The sequence below is a fragment of the Mustela putorius genome, unplaced genomic scaffold, assembly GCF_011764305.1.
Source record: "Mustela putorius furo isolate JIRA1106 unplaced genomic scaffold, ASM1176430v1.1 tig00003949_pilon_pilon_pilon, whole genome shotgun sequence".
In the NCBI taxonomy this organism is placed as follows: Eukaryota; Metazoa; Chordata; class Mammalia; order Carnivora; family Mustelidae; genus Mustela; species Mustela putorius.
This window is the reverse complement of record NW_025422093.1, coordinates 9,213,591-9,235,452: the sequence shown is the minus strand read 5'-3', so window position 1 is coordinate 9,235,452 and position 21,862 is coordinate 9,213,591. Positions and strand designations below refer to the sequence as shown.

At 35.8% G+C, this 21,862-nt stretch overlaps 1 protein-coding gene across 2 annotated transcripts; it reads left to right on the top strand.

Moving 5' to 3' along the window:
- The first annotated feature begins 872 nt into the window (after positions 1–872).
- Positions 873–20,073, top strand: CISD1 (CDGSH iron sulfur domain 1). Of its 2 annotated transcripts, XM_013050090.2 has the most exons (4): positions 4,268–4,349; positions 6,611–6,698; positions 7,618–7,823; positions 17,102–20,073. In XM_013050090.2, the coding sequence occupies exons 2-4, from the start codon at positions 6,659–6,661 to the stop codon at positions 17,189–17,191; spliced, it is 336 nt and encodes a 111-aa protein (XP_012905544.1). In that variant the 5' UTR covers positions 4,268–4,349; positions 6,611–6,658; the 3' UTR covers positions 17,192–20,073. The 2 variants fall into 2 exon arrangements, with proteins under 2 accessions (XP_004780704.1, XP_012905544.1); XM_004780647.3 differs by lacking the exons at positions 4,268–4,349; positions 6,611–6,698 and adding an exon at positions 873–1,094.
- The last annotated feature ends 1,789 nt before the right edge of the window (positions 20,074–21,862 follow it).

Below are 21,862 nucleotides of genomic sequence, written 5' to 3'. Positions count from 1 at the left end.
ATGGGGCAAGGGCCCTCGCGGTCTTTCTCACCACCCCCACCCCCCCCACCGCCGAGCTGGCTTTACAGTACCAGCCGGGCTATCGTAGCTTCATTCATTCAGTGGGCGTTTCAGCGCTTCCTGGGGTCCGGCTCAAAGACTCCAGGGGCTTCCAGGTGTGAGGAGCAATCAGTCACGTGTTGAGAATTGGGAGGCCGTGGTGCCGTGGCTTGGGAGGCTACCTGCAATCAACTTCCTCCAGCTCCCATCCCGCATGGAAACAAGAATAGTAAAAACAAGCAGCTTCTTAGAAAATGCACCTTCAAAACATCCTTTGAGTTAATTCTAACCCCCCTCCCCAAATTTGGGCCCCTAAACCGCTTTTATAAAATATTTTGTAACTGACACTAATTGCAGACTGTAGGAGATAGAGAATAATCTTAGTATCTTTTCGAGTACACTTTTTTTTGAAGAAATAAGCCGCTTTGTTTCTCCTACTCAGCCCCTAGCGCGGTTCCAGGGTCCTCAATGGATAACTGGCTCAAAAGCATTAGAAAGTGACGTACATGGAGAGCGAGGTGAGGTTCTAAAATAGGACTTGTCTGCCACTGGCATTTTATAATGGAAACTGGTCGTGGCCGAACTGAGCAAGAAAACTGTAGATAAAATCTTAGATACCTGATTATGTCAAGTGTACTACCAGCACCTGTCCTTCGCCGTAAGAAACCCGCACACCTGGAAAAGACTTAAATCTGGCCTGGAATCTCTATTCTCCAAGCCCTGCCCCAGGCTCCAGGACTCCGCCCCCTACGACTGCGCACACTCAGTTGCTACCACTCTAGGTCTTCTCCTCCCTACTTTCCCGCTGTCAAAATCCGGACTCAAGACTTTAGACTGGGACGCAGCTCCGCGCATGCTCAGCATCAACTAGAGTAGCAATACACACCGGCTCACGGCCAGCCGCGGCGCCTGCGCCGTAGCGGCCTGGAGTCGGTACGCGTAGGACGTTTCTCGAACCTTGACTCCGGGCCTCTGCAAGAACCTCTTTGTGCCTAGTGTCCTGTGCACACTCCTTGCAAGCGACGGCGCCATGAGTCTGACTTCCAGCGTACGAGGTGAAGTGGGGCCTGGGAGCGGGTGAGGCTGGAGGCCTGCGCACCGGTTGCTGCTTCCTCAGCGCCTCTCTGGGCTGTTAGTTACCGCTGCCCTGCGAGCCCGCCAGCCCTGTAACCTTGAGATGTAGAAGGGCAAGCGTAGGGCGGGCCTGCGGACTCCCTGGGCCAAACCAGGAACGGGGGCGATGTCGATATGAATTGGTGATCTCTCCAGGCCTAAGGGGTACTGGGGCCATGGAAGCATCTACCCAAGTCTGGACCACGTTTTCCTTAACTAGCCGTGTCATAAAACCTAACGATTCCGCCGCTAGCTTTTTTTTCTTGTTCTCCCTTGAGACACCTCTGTTTTCTTAAATCACAGAGCTTGGAAAAGAGGAAAGGTTTTTTGTTTTGTTTTTTTTGTTTTTTTTTTTTTTTAAAAAAAAAAAAGAACTGCTCCCCCTTCTCAAGTTTAAATCACCGTGGAGTCAGACCATCAATTTTCTGCAACCCTGAAGCAATGCGTGACTAATCACATCTCAGTTTTGTACATTTTTTAAAGGAAAGAAACCCAATCCAAGACCTTCAGTTTTCCCAGGTTTTTTGTTGTTGTTATTGTGGGTTTTTCATTTTTTAAATTTTCCTTTTTTTAATCCCTCTGGCATCTGCCACTCTGTGGCAGTAGTCCAGGAGAGAGGATTGAAAACGGAGCTCTTTGAACTCTCGGCTTTCTCAGCCTTGCTTCCTTTGCTCTAGTCTGGCGTTTGGAAACAGGTCCAGTTAAAATTAAGAGATTTGCTAGAATCTATTAATGTAGAGATTCACATTATAACAATTCTTGGTGGTGGTAGAACTGTTAAATATAATACTGTGCACCAGTAATAAAATACTCTGCCCAGGTATATAACGCCACGCCTCATAGTTTGGTTACCTTTAATAATTGTAAAGTAAAAGTAAAGAGATTGTCCAGAAGCTAATTAAAAAGAGCCTTGTTGATTCATTTAGTAAATATTGAGCATCTAGAGTTCCCGGGTTCTGTAAAGGCTCTCTGTTTACCTGAGACCTAATTTTGTAATCTGTTCTTTAAATTGGAGAATTTCATGTCTGTTTCTAAAAGTTACCTGGCAGAGTTAGGGTGATAACCCATGACATTTTTAACTTACTAATGAAGTTTGTAGGAAGTGATTATTTATAAAACTTATTTCAAAGCATGCTCATCTTTAAATAGAGGTACCTTGGTGCTCTTAAAATAGCGATTTTTGTTTTTGTTTTTTAAAAAATCCAAGCCTGTATTTTCTCAGGAATAAAACTACTGTGTAAAATAAGTTATCGTATGACTTGAGCCACTGATAATTTTATAGGAAGACAGTTTGCACTTTTGTGATATGGAAAGATGCCAACACGATTTTAAAATGTGGAGTCACTTTGTGTATTTTAAACCTAGGGTGTAGTGCCCATTGAAATGTGAAGTAAGTGAACCCTAGGACTCCTTCAGACTCCCTGCTGGCCAATCTTTCTTGCAATCGAGACAAGGGTGTGTGTGTGTGTGTGTGTGTGTGTGTTCAATCCAACCATAAGGGAATCCAAAGGAAACTTTCCCATTAGCTTGCTCTTTTGTGTGTGTGTGTGCGTGTGTGTGAGTGTGTGTGTGTAATCCAATCATAAGGGAATCCAAAGGTGACTTTCCTTGCTTTTTTCTAGGAATAGGAAATTGCTTGTTGAAGAGGGTTATCAGCTTAAACTTGAAGTACTCAACTTTGTAATGAGAAGTAACTACTTCTTATTTCACTTAAAAGTGTAAAGTTTGTTAGGAGGACTGTGGGCAAAGGTTCAAAACCTTTGTAAATCACTTTATCCAGCACCTTCTTATCTTCTTCTCCAAACACAGTAGTTTGGCAAGGAAGGGACAGATAATATATTGGGAGTCCACCTTATAATATTTAGACCTCAAATTGTTCCCAATTTTTAAACCACACTAAAAAATCTGAAATTTTGATTTTTTAATTTGGGGAAGATGAAAAGATGTCTCTTCTCAACTAAATAGATTAATAATTATAAAGGGCTTAAAAATAGTATGTGCTTTTTAAGTATATGTTAAATAAAAAATAAAAGGGTGTTGCCTATGCATGTAGAATTCTTGTTTGTATTCAGAAGAAAAAGAATGGGTTGTGGGTTATAAATAAAATTAATAGGGATCAGGCCAGGACATAAATCTGGGCAAGTCAGTGAGGATAAGTCATTGGAATTGAAATCCAGAGATCCTATTCAGTGAGATGGTTTTTGATATACCTTGAGTGGGTGATGCCAACCTTTGGTTTTCCCTTATTGACTTATAATCAATGTACTTATGCTGAACTTACTTTTTTATGTGATACCAGATACTATTAGTTTATTACAGTTTCTAACATTAAGGATCTTTCACTGCAATGGAGTCCCCCATCTTTAGTGACCCCTCCTCAACCCAGTATATGACTTTTAGGAAGTTTAGTATATGTGTTGCTCCTTGATACCTCTAAAAGTCATTGAATCTGCTCCTTTAGGTTATAAACAATAAATAAATATTGGGGGACATTAGGGACTATAGATGAAACAGGATTGGCAGTGAGTTTATCCTTGTTGGAGCTGAGTGAGAATAAATGGGAGTTCATTATAGTAATCCATGTATATGTCTGAAGTGTTCCATAATAAAGTTTTATTTTTATTTTTTTAAGATTTTATTTATGAGAGAGAGAGCGCATATGTGAGTGCACAAGCAGGAGGTGCAGCAGGCAGGAGGAGAAGCAGGCTCCCTGCTGACCAAGGAACCCCATGCAATTCAGGGCTCCATTCCAGCACCCTGGAATCATGACCTGAGCCGAAGGCAAATACTTAATTGACTGAGCGACCCAGGCATTCCTAAAGCTTTATTTTTAATATAAAGAAATGTTTAAGTCCCACACTTACACAGTAGGTTAAGATGAGGCCAAAGATAAGTCAATTGGTGTAAGAGCAATGTGATGATAAAATAGACAGATGGAGTTGCAAATTCAAATTAATAATCTGTTCTTTCTTTTTATTCAACTAACATTGAACACCACCTGTAAGCCAGGCGTTAAGAAAAAAACTACCAGGCACAGCCTGCCGATTTGGGAGAGAGACCTTAGGGAGGGAAAGATTTAAACATAGTTCCCCTCCCCCTCTCCTGAGAAGAAAAGGACATTCTGATTCTGTGGCAGTTGACACTGGGGGAAAGAGGACAGTTTTGGACAGATAAGGGACTAAAGGAACAGAAACAGGGTGAGATTTCTGTCTAAGTTAAAATAATTACCACAGTAGAAGAGAAAAGCTGGGGAGTGGGTTATAAACAAGAGATTGTTTTCAATATCTGAATTATCCTGAGAGAAAACCAGTATTCTGCTATACAAATCAATGTTATACAATAGTAGACCAAGGGAAGAGTAAGAATGGAAAGGATTATTTAGAAATGTATTTCCTGTATTTTGTTCTTTATATTGGTTTATTCATTGTATTTGTAGAGAGAGAAAGCATGGTTAAGCAAGATTGGAAGGGGTGGGGTTTGATCTAACTGTAGGAATACTGTACCTTGAGTGATGTTTATAAGAGAAGGGAAGTGAGGGTAAAACCAGAGGCAGCAGTAGTGCTCAGTGCTCTCTGGACCCCAGGTAGGAAAGAATGTCTGAAGGGTGCCAGCTGAAATGTCTTTGAAAATTGGGTTTTAGTAAAGTCTCATTTTGCCTTTGAGGTTGTGTTTATTCTTAATAGAATATGCCCACTATCAAAAACTAAATGTTACTTAGGTTTTGTTGTTTTTATTTGTTTGTTATATTGGGTTTTCATTTCTTTCTCTATTCTAATTGTTGACTTTTCAGGCAATCGTCATTCTTGCCTGTCTCTACAGTTTCCTTTTCCTTCTTTCCCCTAGAGTTGCCAGTGGCATCCACAGCTTTTTGCCAGAAAAAAAAAATATATATATATGATTCATTTATCATGAAATGATAAAACAGTAACATATTTCTTATTCTGGGAACTTTTACATTTGTTTCTATGAGATTAGAGAATTAGGTTTTTGGGTGGGGGATGGAAATTCTTAAGAATTTATCTAGTCCTGATTCTAAAAAACCCACTGGAGCAAATGCAAAGCCATTTTCCTAGCACACATACGCTACTATGACATTTATATAGGGTCATAAGTCACCTTTGTTAGGGGGTAGAGTAACACTGCATGTTTTGATTCCCTGTGGGGCAGCTACTTTTCAATAATATCTAGACTCAGTTTCCATTTCTTCATTTGCTATTGCCTCTTTTGTGTGTCAGTTATTCTGTCATTTATTCCACTGTCAAAAATTCCAGAGAGGTAAAGGTTTAAAAAAAAAAAGTCACTATATGGATTCAGTGGCTAATATGAGAAAAGAGAATAGAAGACTGTTTTGATGGTTAAGAAAGATTCTTTTGGCCTATTACGGTTTTTCAGGTAGAAATTCCTATAGGATTTCTTTCTTACGTTGTGAGACAAATTAATCTTAATCAATTTTAGTTCTTTGGGTTTCAGACCTTTTTGATATATGTAGGCACTATTAAAGCAAATCTGTTAGGGATTACTTCATAATTCACCTAAAAAGTAGGGTGTAACTAAGATTTCACAATTTTTATTGTCTTAATTTATTCTTTTGGGGTATTTCCTCCTTTTAAGTTGATACTAAAGATAATATTTAAGCAAATACACTAGAATATATACTATGCATAGCAGTATTTTAGCCCATTTTGTGATACGTACATTAGCTAATCAGAGTGGCTTTCCATTAACTTAGAAGCAGATTGCTACAGCTCCTGCCGTGTCCGTTCTCATGGGAGTTCCATGGTAAATAATACATCAGAAAGGACTATCATGAACCAAGCTAGAAATCAGAGTGAAGTTTCAGCCCTGTTTGGAATTGCTACAGGGTAATATCATGAAGCTGCACTAAAATTCAAGACCAATCTACACAAAATGTGTAGTTAAAAACGTTCTTTAGTGAGTCCAAAGTTTGAAGCTGTCAAATAACTTATTAACTTGTCTTAGTCATGTAGCACCTGGGAAGGACATAATGTTAATGTTTATTTTAAAAGGATTTTAGCAAGGAAGAATAGAAATATTGTGGAAAGGAAAACTATTGTGTAAAGAATACTGTAGTTGAAAGTAGAATCCAAGGAATGAGTTAAAAGAGAGGACCCAAGATAAAAGGAACTAAGAGTGAGAATGGTTGTTCCTTCCCATTATAGTTTTGTAAGAATGAGCTCCAGTTTAATGTAGGGCACTATTAGGAAGGGTGATTAATCACAAATAAGAAATTTGACTCAATAGTGCAAATAAGCCATACAGTTAATTATTCATTATATGTTTTTATTTGTTCTTGGGATGTGTTTTTTGTACTTATCTCTCTAGAGCTTTATTTGATAGTCTGGGAACTTATTACAAACACAGAGAAGATCTGACTCAGGAAGTGCTGGGAAGCAGTCCAGTGTGTTTATCCTGACCCCTGTTCAACTTCTTCCTGCAGTTCGCTGGGAATAGACAACTCTCCTCTGAGGCTGAGGCTAACCAGACTATGCAGAACTTTCTACTCTCCAACATTCTGTGGAACTGGGGTAGTTAAGTGCTTGGGTTTCTAAGGGCTGCTTGAAAAGCTACATGAAAAGAATAAGTAGATGGTCTGTTAGTCAAGCAAATAATTGAGTAGAAAAATGTCATTAAATTTAAAATGACGTTTGTAGGGAATTCACATCATCATCCACTGGTGGGTAATGGAAATTTAGACTTTATTGAGAATATAACTGTAATTATATTCATGTTTTCTCTGAAATAAGAAATTAATACATTCTGATTTAATACATTCTGCCCTTCTCTAATGAGAAAGCACTTTGACATTTAAAAAACAAAAACAAAAACTTTTGAGTGACGGAATCCCAGAATCCTGCTGGATATATTTCTTTGAATGTTTAAGGGCAGCTTTGTTTTATTTGTCCTTTTGTTTGTTTTTTCTCTTCAGATACCAATGCTGTTTGTGGTTATGCACTTTAAAATCACTAAAGGACCTACTATTTAAATGAACTCTGATGAGTCAGTTTGTTAACATAATCACCTCCTGATTTTTTGGGTGGGGGTAGTCTTTATAATCTGAATTTTTTTATCAGGTTTTTTTTAAGCAGTAGGTATCTTCAGGTTTACATTTTATTTTAAATCTATGAACACTTTAAAAATTATTATTAAACATCATTTTTTTCTTTTTTCTTTTCTTTTTTTTTTATTTTTAAGATTTCCTCTATCTCAATTTAGCTATTATCTTTCAATAGAAAATATGCAATAGCCTCAGTAAAGGCTGGGGAAAATCTTAAGAATTGTTACACCATTGTGTTGTGATTATTTTGTTAACAGTAAAACTTTTTGACTGTCGGAATGCTTAACTCAAAAACTAGATTTCCTGAACATATCATATTAGTAAAAATACACATTATTAGTTTATATTTTGGTTTTGATGATTATTCCTGTTTTCCTTCCCCGCTCTAGTTGAATGGATCGCAGCAGTTACTATTGCTGCTGGGACAGCTGCAGTTGGTTATCTAGCTTACAAAAGATTTTATGTTAAAGATCATCGCAACAAATCTATGGTAAACCTTCACATCCAGAAAGACAACCCCAAGATAGTACATGCTTTTGATATGGAGGATTTGGGAGATAAAGCTGTGTATTGCCGTTGTTGGAGGTCCAAAAAGGTGAGGAAAACAAGTCTTTTATGTTAGTGCCATCTTTAATGTAACATTTCTTTTTAAACTATTCTGTCAAACATGTATCACTAGATATTATTAGGATATCTCTTCATCTTTTTTTTTTTCATTTGTAAGTAATCTCTGTGCCCATCATGAGGCTTGAACTCACAACCCTGAGATCAAGAGTCACCTGCTCCACTGACTGAGCCAACCAGGCTCCCCTTTTCTTTCTTTCTTTTCTAATGCATTCTGTTCTTCTCTGTTTTTCATGTTCTCTTCATGAGTATATTTCCTAAAATGTATAACTATTATGCAGTAAAATTGCGTTATTCCCTTACTGAGTTCAGGTGAGTGTAACTGTATTCTTGACCAAGAAGAGAAAAAAAAAAAAAAATCCCTTTATTTATTCTTAGGATTTCCTCCCCAAGTGGATCTTTGCCTCCACTTTCCCAGGAAAGAGTATGCAGCCTAAAACACAAAGAAATACAGAAGGGTAGATTCTTTTCTTGAGCTTTTTAAGTTCCTGAATTCTAGGACAAGTTTTAGAAAATTCAGGAGAAACTTGGAAAACTATCTTTGAAAATTTCTTATCTGATAAATATATTGACACTGTATCTAAGCTTTCTTTAAGCTATAGCTCCTGTAATTAAATACATAACAGGATTTTTTAAATCTTCTTTTGTGATAATTACATTTCATCAAGTTCCATTTGGAACTCTTATCTGTGATACCTGCAGCTTTTAGACAGTGATGACAGGTAGTGAGGTAAAGATGGTAAATCCTTTCCTAAGGTCATCTTGAAAAGCTTCATACATTGAATGTGATGTATTGTAAGAAATATGGTGAGTGTACTGCCACTATTTGTATTTAAATAAGATGGATTTCACCAAAGATGATACTATAACACTTAATAGACAATAGGGCACCTGGGTGGCTTAAGCGTCCGCCTTCAGCTCAGATCGTGATCCCAGAGTCCTGGGATTGAGTCCAGCATCAGGCTCCCTGCTTAGGGAGCCTGCTTCTCCCACTCCTCTCCCTGCTTATGTTTTCTCTCTCTCTCTGTCAAATAAATAAATAAAATCTTAAAAAAAAAAAGAAAGAAAGAAAATAGACGATAAAAATGATTTATCTGTTTCTGAAAGCACGTGTCAGGGACCATCTCTTTCCACAGTGGGAAACCATTATCACAAATTGTATATCAAATAAGGAAGATGTGACAAACTAGGTACTAGAAAGTGTATTCTAACTCTCTTCACCAATAAAATGATGATGTATAATCCAGTGATACATTGCGGGATAATGTCATTGTATTTGAAACTGCTTGATGAACATATGGAATGTGAAAAATTAATAGTTCCATTACAGGTTGTACCTTAAAAAGAACAGTGTTCATTTGGTATGTAGGATTATTTATAAGTACTAGTGGGGTTGCTAGAAAATAATCCTCAGTAATATTCTGTAGACCAGACCTTGTTTGTATTTTAAAAATAATGTTCATTATAGGTTTTATTCTGCTGTTGATCACCAAAATATACAAAACAATGCCTTTAGAAATTCAGGAATCTTAAGTCAGTTTAGTAGTTCTTTAGTCAATGATCATTTAGTGTCTACTATATACTTATTAGAAAAGGTAAATTGTAATATACCAAGTATCATAAATGTGTACAGTAGACTCAGTGCTTTAAATAAAAGAAAGGGCTTACACTGTGCTAGAATTTTCTAGGATAGCGTAGTGATATACATGGGAGTTAAATTGCCCTTGAAAAGTGTGATGGTATTTAAATAAACTACCAGTTTGGGGGAAGTCTTTATTAAAATCTGTAGGAAAGGACTCGGGTGAGCAAAGTGGTGGGATCAATAAAGAATCTAGTCTGGTCACTGCTCTTCCATCCCCCCAGGAATAAGTCCAAATTGAGGAGAGTCTTAAGTACCTTTGCGAGGAGTTTGTGCCTGCAGACATGGGGAACTTCTTGTCAGGAATTTCCAAAGTTATGAGACTTATGCGAGAGTGATAGCTCTACGAATGGAAAAGAATGAACCCATAGAGGAAACATTTTGAGGGAAGGATAAGCTTAATGCACTGACTGATTGATAAGGGAGATTGGTGGAGAAAAACTGAAACTAATTAACGAATTTAAACCTGTTGTATTAGAAGAGATGGTGCTGCTAACAGAAATAGGACTTCCAAGAAGAAAAGCTGATTTTCTAGAAAGGTGACAAGGAATTCAATTCCAAAGTGAATTTGAGGTGACATTTGATTGGAAATGTTCAGCAGATAATCTGAAATGTGGGTCTAAGGCTGAGATATCAGGTTTGGAGATAGAAATCAGCAAAACTGAGGAGTTAAACGTAAGAATGCTTATGTTTAAGCATTAAGAATGCTTAAGAAGATCCGTGATGCAGATAAAAATCAAGCATGAAATCTTGGGGAATTTTTTGCATTTTTGGAAAGAGGAATAAGAGCCAAAAAAGGAGATGAAATGGGCCAGAGTCAGAAGAAAACTGGAACTTTCTCCTTTCCATTATGAAGCCATGATATTCTTAAAGACTTGGCTATGAACATAGGCTTGTGTAAAGACAACTAGGTCAATATTATAGTATGAGTTGCATTAAACAATTAGGCAATTGACCTTTTGTTGTCATTTCAACAGAATAATTAGAATAGAAGCTATGCTGTGTGTAAGTGGGTTAACGTGTGAATTACTAAAAGTGAAATGCTAAGAGTCTGAGTCTGAGTATATGTTAAAATTTCAGTAACTTTCATAGTAAATAGAAAGGAAAAGAAAGATGACTGCTTTAGTGAAATCTAAAGCGTAGATTTGGGGTCAAGTAAGGGGTGTTTGCCTTGGTTGGATTTTCCCAGAGGGTAAAGAAAGGGTCAATAAAAGCAAATAGGAACGTATGAGGACTAAGATCTTAAGTATATCAGGAAGAATCATAAATGGACACAAGCTACTGGTTTAAATGTTTATTAGACTTTATAATTCAATAAAACATTCTGGGATTATTTTTTCATCCCACAGTTTCCAGATTATTAAACCAGAGATAGTCATTTCCCATAAGTAGACATCAAGGAAAGGAATGACAGACCAGTGAATTTATTTCCCGTTTTCTCTTTTTTTAAAGCTTATCTTTTATGCTGTTAGTGATCCTCTTTGCATCTAGTATTTGTCAGTTCTGAATTTTCACTGAATTTTAGGAACTTTTTATTCCCACATGAATCAGTTAAGAATTCACTTTGAATTTTATTCTTGTTAATGGATGTTCTTATTCTGATATCTTTGGAAACTCCCCCATTCTGGAGGTATGTAAGGTTATCACAGAGATGCCAACTCACACATTTCTCTACCAGTGTACAAAAGACTTTAATTAATACCTTTGGCTGTATTGAGTTCATAATCAGTAATTTTTTTTTCTTCATATAAACCAGTTGTGTTTATAATGCAACAAAATGAAAACACCTTTCTACTTATCTCAGAAAAGTTACATATGATACAATCTTTAATTCTGTTCTGATTCATTCTTAAGGTACAATCACTAGTGTAGCCCATTGTGTGGGTTTAACATTTTTGAATGGTTTTCTCAGGCCTAATGAATCCTCTCTTAGCAGTGTGCAGAAATTACATTTTTAAATATGCCTTGTTTGTCCTCCCCCCCCCCCCAAGGATTGGTATGCCGCCTGCTGTTTCAGAAACATGGTTATTTCATCATATTTCACAAAAGGGCTATCCATATGTGACAGGAGAAAGAAAGGAGGCAATAGAGAAGTGACTGCAGGAAAGATAGTGTTTGAAACAGTGCTGTGTTGAAAGAGGTGGAAGATGAGAGTGGGAGCTCAAATGTGAAACTCAGGAAGGAAAAGAGAGCTTTATTTTAGAAATAAGAAAGTGAGAGGACTTTAAGGTTAGAGGGAAGAGTATGCAGCATAGTCTTGCTAGATTGCCACCCTACCCCCACTCACCTGAGTTGTGTTTTGGCCATCTAGGAGGCAGGAGAGAGTTTGAACAAGGACAGTAGATGCACACACACTAAGAAATAAGAATAGAGGAAAGGTGTGCCAGTTACTGTCAGGAACTCAAATGAAGTTGAAATGCAACTGAACATACTGTGTAGAATCATTTTGTTTCATTTACAACTTCAGGATTTTAATTAGGTCTTTTGTTAGTGGTGTGTTTTTGTTTTAGGTTGTGTGTGTCTGTGCCTTACGGAAGTCTCCAACCTATTAATGATTTGGAAGAGAGTGCATGGAATCTGAAACAAAATTCTGAGTGACGGTTACATAGCTTGACCAATCCACATAAGGATAGTCTTATAAAATCTTAATCTCTCTTAATATATTTTACTACTATCTTACATTTTACTTAAAGTAAGTCGCTAAGAATGGAATAAAATGTCGTATCCTCTCAGATTATGTCAGATCTTACTGCTTTTCTTTCTCAACCAAAGCAAGACTATTTCTCAGAGTTTATGGTAGTCAAAATGGCCCCTGGCAACTTCCTTGGGAAATACAATTCAAACTCATTAAAAATACAAAGTTTGGAGAAGGAAAATAATTTGTTTTAATTGTTGCAGATAAAAAAGGTGAGGATCATTTATTTATTTTTATCTTGAAATACCCAAAAACCAGAAACATAACTTGAGATTAAAGCCTTTAAAAAGAAGTAAATCTTGTGTATTTTATGAAGACGGATGTTGCTAGCTTTATAAATGAAAAGAATTTCTAGGCCTTTTTTGGTTGACCCTAATCTTTTTTTTTTTTTTTTTAAGATTTTATTTATTTATTTATTTATTTGACAGGCAGAGATCACAAGTAGGCAGAGAGGCAGGCAGAGAGAGAGGAGGAAGCAGGCTCCCCACTGAGCAGAGAGCCCGACGTGGGGCTCGATCTCAGGACCCTGGGATCATGACCTGAGGTGAAGGCAGAGGCTTTAGCCCACTGAGCCACCCAGGCGCCCCGACCCTAATCATTTTTTAAGCCTCTTCTCTAAGTCCTCTCTTCTCTAATTTTAAAAATATGTGGGATTTGTAGTTTACTAATTGGGTTAACAAATACATGATATTTTCTGGACATACAGGAAGTTCAGCCAATTCAGTTTGCAAGCTTTTCTCCAGAATTTGTTAATAATAACAAACACTGGCATGTTAGAACAGATTTTAGAATCACTCATGAGCTAAACTTTTTTCCATCGGTTATTTAGGTTTTACTTTTAAATATTGATGACTACGTGAATTAAATATACCCTTTGTGGGTTTTTTGTTATTTCATCTCTTTGCTTGACTGTTTAACAAATTTCAAATCTTCAGTGAAAGGGTATTTTTTGTTTTTGATATATAATTGCATTAATACAAAAACTACTATACTTCCTAGATTACATTTGAAAGTATACACATATTTTCTTTCTCTCGCATAGAAAAGTTAAAAAATAGAACAAGACACTTCCTGAAAAACATAAATACTGTTACATAATTTACAATTTGAATTTTTTTTAATTTTTTCAATTTATTTATTTTCAGAAAAACAGTATTCATTATTTTTTCACCACACCCAGTGCTCCATGCAATCCGTGCCCTCTATAAATACCCACCACCTGGATTTTAATGCCATGTAATTGACATTCATATTGAGAATCATGAATTAATTTCAATAAATATATCCCATTTATATGTATAGTGTATTCTTAAGAAATTGCTAATCCGGTCCTGTAGTAACTCATCTTGGTCCTGGTTGGGGGCGGGAGTTTAGTTTTTTTCATTAACTTATAGTGAAAACTCTGATGAGTAAATATGAAAATACCTAATCTTCACATGAAGTTTGGGAGAAGATTCTGCCCTAAGTCAGTAATTCCTGAGATTAATAAGGTACTATTAAAAGATATATGTGTCTCTGAACAAAATGATTTTTAATGCTTAGTTTACATTTTAAAGTCATAAAAGCTTTATATATTATGAAAGCATGAAAGTTTTTTGAACAAATAGCCAGAATCTACTGTTCGCTGCTTTTTTTTTTAGTATTTTATTTATTTATTTGACAGAGATCATAAGTAGGCTGAGAGGCAGGCAGAGAAAGAGGAGGAAGCAGAGAGCTGGATGTGGGGCTTGATCCCAGGACCCTGGGATCATCACCTGAGCCAAAAGCAGAGGCTTTAACTCAGTGAGCCACCCAGGTGCCCCTGTTCGCTGCTTTTTAAAGAAATATTTTTTCTTTTAAAACAGGAAACAGACAAATTTCTGTTTCTAGGCATACCTAGATTATCATATAAAAAGTATATTCTCATCTTAGATATATGGCTTTCTTAACGTTTTATAAGATGTTCTTTGTAGATTTCTCTGTAGATTTCTCTCCTGTTCTTGATTCTATATAGAGAGGGAGATAATTTTTGAACATGTATTATTTTTCTAGAATTTTTCAGTATTTTCAAAATGAGATTCAAAAAGAAAGAAACATGCTATTTCAGTAAGTTATTTAAGGCTTTTCTATTTTAAATACTTTATATTTTAGAAATACATTTTATAATCTGTATATGTAAAACTGTTCAGTAACATGTTTTGTGTGTGCTGTTTATAAAAAATGGAGTCTTTTACAATGTAAATTTGTATTCTCACTGTAAAATCATCTGTGTTTGTTTATTAAATGTATGTCACCTTGAAATGCTGATCTCTGCTATAGGGTACATTTTAGTTTGATTTTTGTGGATTGTTATGGCCTCTTATCCATGCCAAGAAAAAAATGAGAGTTTTGATTGATTGTTTTTGTTGTGAGGACTTGTTTTTAACAGGAATATACTGTGTACCATATCCTATTGAGGAAAGAAAGAGGAAAAGAGGAGGGGAGGGAGGAGAAAGGAAAGAAGAAAAGAAAGCGTTAACATACATTGCATTGATGTTGCCATCTACCCCAAGATAGAATTTTTACTTGGAAATATTAGATATGCTCGTACCTTGACTTTTGCTGTAAATTTTAGCTAATTTACTGTATCTTGGAATTATATACAAATAGTAAAATTAAAATTGAATTTCTTTAACATGAGATTTTAATCTTAGAATAGACACTTCTAATGTCAGAGTTGAAGATTATATACCCTTATTGTCTGTTTTCAGGTATCTAAAATTATACTGCCTCCACTGTGAGTAATGAGGCAATTTTAATCTTAAGGCTAAGATTCCAGTCATCTAAATTGGCCTCTTCAGTGCAATAGTTAGTGTACCTTAAACCAAACAGTGACTCTAGATTCTAGAATGTTAGGTACACTTCAGACATCAAGAATAAAACAAAGATGCTAGCTATCATTACTTAATGTGAAATAGAAATAAAAGGTATAAATATAGAAGGAAAGAAAAAATAATTTACTAGTAATTGGACCTTCTAAGTGTAAAATCCTGAGGAGACACGTAAAACATTGTTGAATTCCTATTTTTGTCATTTAACAGTAGGAAGGCTGTACCTGCAAAAACTTTTGATAATATATAAGTAGTTAGGTATGAAAAATATACCTATAAAATATGTAAGACAGAAATAATGTTATCAGAGTATGCATGAGACCTTAAGATGAGGATTCTAAGAGAAATTAAATAGTACTTGGCAAAAAAAAAATTCTCAGGTTTATCTGGAAGAAAAATTGGCAAAGTTTAATAAAGATAGGTAGAGAATAAATAAGAAAAGTCTAACAAGAATAATTTGAAGGAAACCTAGCTCTACCAAATACTGAAGCATATTTTAGACATCGTTATTACCCCAGCAGAGTAGATTGATGAGTATGATAATGTAGAACCTATCAATAGGCATTTTTACAGGTACAACTTACTTTGTAAAATTAGGAATAAAGGTGTAACAATTGTACAAACTCTATTAATATTGAAGCAACAGGATCTTAGAACATCATTTTGTAAAGTGTGTTCTGTAGAACACTATGATAATAGATATCAGAGTTAAAAGCGTCCATGGCAGAGGTACCTGGGTGGCTTAGTGAGTTAAGTGTCTACCTTCGGCTCAGGTCATGATTTCAGGGTCCCGGGATCGAGCCCTGCCATCAGGCTCTCTGCTCAGTGGGGAACCTGTTCCCCCCACACACACCCCGCCTCTCTGCCTACTTGTGATCTCTCTCTCTGTCACATAAATAAATAAAATCTTCAACAACAACAAAAAAAGCATCCATGGTTCAGTCAGCCTGGGAAATTTTGAGCTAAAATTGTATTTTTTAATAACAGGACTTATTTTAAAAATGTATGCTACAAATCAAGAGAATTATATATGTTTTTTAAAACATAATGAAACCAAATCAGAACATCTGTTAGGACTTCTTTGGAGCACACTGACAGGCACTGTTAGAAATTTACTTCTGGGGGTGCCTGGGTGACTCAGTCATTAAGAGTCTTCCTTCTGCTCAGGTCATGATCCCAGGGTCCTGGGATTGAGCCCCGCATCTGACTCCCTTCTCAGAGGGAAGCCTGCTTCTCCCTCACCTGCTCCCCGTGCTTCTGTTCCCTTTCTTGCTGTGTCTCTGTCAAATAAATAAAAATAAAATCTTTTTAAAAAAGGAAAGAAATTTACTTCTGGGGTGCTTGGGTGGCTAAGTGGGTTAAGCGTCTGCCTTCGGATCAGGTAAGGATCCCGGGGTCCTGGGATCTAGCCCCACATCCGGCTCCCTGCCCAGTGGGGAGTCTGCTTCTTCCTCTCCCACTCCCCCTGCTTGTTTTCCTGCTCTTGCTATCTTTCTTTGTCAAAATATTAATTAAAAGAAATTTACTACTGTCACTTTTCTACCACTGAATCCCAAAATGTCAGTTATATTTAAAATGTGAAATCATGTAAAGAAATTTACTCTAGGAGAAAGATGTCTCCATGAAGAATGTTAAAAAGGGAAATACTGGCATGTTTGTATGAAACTAATAGGAAAGTAACATGAAAAAATTAGCAAAAACGTTTGGGAAAAATTGCTGCAAAGATGATCAAAGGGATAACACACAAATTGATTCTAAACAAATGAACTGAGGCTCTAAATGGACATAGTTCACTAGATGGGGAATTGTAACTGTAACATATAAACAGAGAAAAGATACTCAGCATCCATGAACAAATACCACAAATGGAAATGCAGTTAATCATCTGTATTATCCACAAGTTGATTTCTTCCTTCTGCTTGGTGTTTGTACTTCAAATATGCTCTTTAAGAATACTTATATAAGGTGGGCTAAGAAAATCTTTTTATTGAGAAAAAGCATCACCCCCACTCTGCTAAGCTAATAGTGATTTTGCAATTAGACATTGACATTCTCTCTTTTTCTAGTTCCCATTCTGCGATGGATCTCACACAAAACACAACGAAGAGACTGGTGACAACGTGGGACCTCTGATCATTAAGAGAAAGGAAACTTAAATAGACAGTTTTGACACTGCAAACAAACTTAAGATGTTTTCTGATTGTTTAATTAGAATGACTGCGACTTCTGTCTAATTCGCCTCCCCTGGGTCCTAGATGTGGTCTCTTGGAAACTGCAGCTTTCATATTCATGGCATTTGCCTTACTTGTTGAACCATTGTGGTGCACATTTGTTAAAACGTAAAAAAGGAAAAAGTAAAAACCAACTTCATGGCTTGTGGGTTATTTTGGTCTTGTAAGGATCCGTTTCTTTATGTTTAAAGTAATTATATTAGGATATAGTTCTGTATTAAAGTTACCATTAAATTATTGTCAAAATCCTGTATATGCAGGTTGTATTTATAAGTTTCAAAGAAAACTACCACCTTTTAATATTACTTAGTTAATCTAGAAAGTAAATTGGGTGTGATTAAGGTATACTAATCTCTTAATATAGGAAAAACCTGTTACGACCATGATTCTCTACTTGACAGAGATGATGACACTGAGAAAATATAGCTTCTATATTTTCATAGTTTTTAATCAAAATGAACTTGGAATGTTATTCTGCTTAATTATACGTGGGCTGGGCCTAAAATAAAAGGGCACAGTAGCTTCTTTATTCATTTTCATGTGTATTTAATTGACCTATTAAAGGAACCAGTACTGGAAATTTAGATCAAAGTGATATTAGATTTAAAGTAGTCATGAAGAAGGTCTTAAAATGTTAATGTTCTAGGGTTCTATTCCAAGAAGTGGCACTTGAAGCAGGAACATTGAAAGATTTGGAACACATGATGTCAAGCCTCTTGAACAGAAAGCCACACATCCATGACAGAAATAGTAGTCACAAAGCTAGATCAAAGGCACAGGTAGATTTTATTTCCTACTCTCGAAAATCAGGCACATGCATATTTCTAGTAAAGAAACTTGGAGGGAAAAAACAACTACATTCTATTAAATTACATGATCTTAAAAGCAAAAATTTGAAGACAAGTTTTTGTTTATATAATATTTTTCAAAGACTCAGAAATATTGCATTCATTCCTGATTCAGGAAAAAAAGTGAAAACTGAAAATAATTAGCAATAAAAATATTAAGACAGGAGTAGTTAACGGGTGAATTTTTAGAGATTAGTTCTTTGGGTTTTATGGATTAGAAGGAAAAGCCAGGACAGAATATATATGTAATACAAACAACTTGACAAAGGTAACAAAAATATTCTTACCATTTCTTTTAGTCTACTTGAATTCTCAGTAGTAGTCAATAACAAGTTTCTATATGCCAAAACCCAGAATTACCATGGAAGTCACAGGAATTAAACCAAATATTAGCATTCCTATATTTCATGTACGATCAGTGATATTTTTTTAAATGTACAATTTTGTGTATTACAATAGGTAAAGTTTTTACCAAAATTGTGTATACTGATAGTAAGCAGCCTATATGACTTAATACGGATGTGTCTTAAAGGCACATCTTAAATATATAATGTAAAATACTACAAACCCTGATTCTGCCTATCAGTTTCTTAAGGTGAATTTCTTTCCTTACCTCTGCTCCCTGTTTTAAGTATGAGCGGGTCTGCAAAAGAAGCATCATGCTTTTAAAGGTTGGTTGATTTAAGGAAAAAAAAAATCCATGAACTCCTGGTTTCTGATAAAGGGGCATCCCTTTAACACACTAAACTGTATTTTTAATTTTAAATTTGAAATTACACTATTGGTCATGCATTTTTATAACTATGGGGGGGAATTAGTGCCAATTCTCAAAACTATTTTTCAAAGGAATAAGATTATGTGTACGTTTATGGTGGAATTAGAGGTGATCGCCTAATTGAAATGCAGATCTACTGTAGAATTTTGTTAGTCCAAAGTAATTAGATAAATGTATCCTCAGGGTGATGGTAAAAATTTGTTTCATGCTCTTGAACTAGAATTCCTTTAGAATATTAAGACTTTCCTGTTACTTATCCTAAAAAGGTTAAGTGGGTATGGTTAAATTAATGTGATGTTTTTACCCAAAAATCACTGTGTGCAAATACTGTTCTCATTAAGCACCGCAAAGTATCTGATTGCTTTTTTTTTTTTTTTTTTTGAGAAGTCAGGCAAATTGGGTTCCCCAACACCACCACTATCTTTTTTTCTCTATACATTAATGTTCCAGTGATTTCCAAAATAGGATTCCATGCTAAGTTGAGAGTTTCTAATGTTAGGAAGAATCTTGTTTTGCAGTGATTGAAAGTGACACTCCTCTGTTAGTACAACAGACATTTATTAAGCATCTTCCATAGACCATGTACTTAAGAATGAAACATTTTGGATAATTAAAAGCTTACAGATAAGATTATATCATTTATGATATAGGTTACATAATTATAATTTATGATTTGGGGTTTTCCTTATAATATGTATGGCTGCGTATAACAAGTCTTTATACTACAAAGTAAGTGGATTTGAATTTTCATTAGATAGGAAGGATTTGGGTTTGGTTTGGTTTGAAGATAAACATTGATTAAGGTTCCTAATCAGCAACATGTTTAGTGATTATGTTTCTGTGAGAGTGTATTATCTACTAGTTGTCAGAAGCTATGCTTCCTCTCTGAGTTTAACACAAGCTGATTTCAGACAAAGCCACTCACCTTTCAGCCTCTATTTAAAATGGTTGGAGAAAATGGGATTTTAGGCAATTTATTTGCAAATTTTAGGACAACCCTAAATTTTCAGCATCCAGAAGGGGGAAAAAAAGTAAAAGGCTGATAGGTAGCTTGACTTTAATTCTTATTATAAGATCATTCCAACTTTTGTGGTATTGAAATATCCTTTTATGAAATGTTGATAGTATTATTAGTTGCTTTAAAGTATCCTTACTTGGCAAAATAAAAAGTTGACAGCTCTGTATTGGTCCCCACTTTTTTTTTTTTTTTAACTACATGAAATCTGGAAACCTGGGAAACACTAACCCGTGATCCTATCTAAAGTTCTGGGACTTACTGTTTTATTAGGATATTAAAACAAAACAGTTTTATTCATTCTGATAGTTTATATATTTGAAAATTTTCACATATGATTACAATGTGTTGAGGTTTCATGCAAAGTAAATTTAGAAGAAATCATTTTTTTTAAGAATGAATTTTTTTCTAAGATTTTATTTTATTTGTTTGACAGAGAGCACAAGCAGGCAGAATGGCAGGCAGAAGCAGGCTCCCTGCTGAGCACGAAGTCTGACACTGGGGCTGGATCCCAGGACCCTGGGATCATGACCTGAGCCCAAGGCAGATGCTCAACTGAGTCAGCCAGGCACCCCAAGAAATCATTATTATTTCCATTCAGATGTACGATCATGGAATGGGTCCAAACTAAGAATAATGGCTATCCATCTTAATCCTTTATTTAAAGCATTAAAATATACAACACAGAAACTTAGAAAGGATCGTTAATTGGGTATATGCCTTTCCTGAGAAAAATCTATGTTTTTGTGGACTTAAGTATTTCATAAACAAAAGAATGGTATAAGTTAACTAAAGTTGCCAGGAATTATGACAAAGAGGAAAGACGGAATAAAATTTTAATCAATAAATTGGTGAATATAGTTAGGATTATAGATTAGGGGTATTGATATGGTATTACCCCTAAAATCTGAATAACAAAAAGGCAGTACAGCTTCAAACATGAAGAGTAGAATGCCAAGCTCAGAATGTCAGCCAGACATTGCGTAAACTAAATGGTTTTCAGCCACCCCTGTTACCTGTGAGAATAGACTATTTCTTGTTCTTTCAGCCTTTTTTTTACAGATAAGCAGAGGTCAATTTCTGTTAAGACCTGGTTTTCCTGAGTTCAAAAGTTGTTTTCATTAGTAAGTATAGAGTCGTATAGATTTCCAGCCTTATGTTTAAAATAATTGTGAATATTGCCCACCTGCCTACATGCTCATTACTAGGGGATAAATTATTTCTTCTGCTGGTAATCCTGTCTACTAACATTTTCATTATTGGATTAGGCAGTGAGTGGCTGATCTAACTCCATATTCAAGATAGACAAGAGAGAGTATGTCTCTTAACAGCCGTATCATCCATTATACTTAGCTAAATCTGTTATATTTCAAAATCTCCCAACCATGAAAGAGTTTCATTTATGTACTCCATCTGCACAGAAATCCGTTTTCTTTATCCGAGACTTTCTTGATACAGGCTTACAGGCTTGCTTCATTCTAGACAAGAAGGCTGTATATTCACTTTAATACTATTATTTTATACTTTTAAAATTCCTCAGCCTTCATCTTCCCAACTTGCAGTTGCCCTGGAGTCATCACATGACCCTTTCTCCGATCTCTTCATCTCTGTGTCTCTTCAAATGGAGAGCATTTTGATCATCACTTAAGCAACTAGTTCTTTAATACTATTTCTTCCGGCATCCACTGGGAAGTTGCTTCTAGCACAGAAGCTAAAATACATTGGTTTTCCATTGCTGGTTACCACTTCCATTCGAACCCCGGACGCCACCTAGTATAGATTCTCTGATAATAAAAATTTTAAACCATAAGTTACATTTCTCAAAACATTGCCATCCAGTGTATGTACTCAAGTCCCTGTTCCTCTAGTATCTTTGTACCCCCAAGAGGCTGGTCACTTACAGCAGTTTGCAGTTTTTGGCTTTGTTACTCCTTATGCTTTTGTCATCTTGTTTGCCA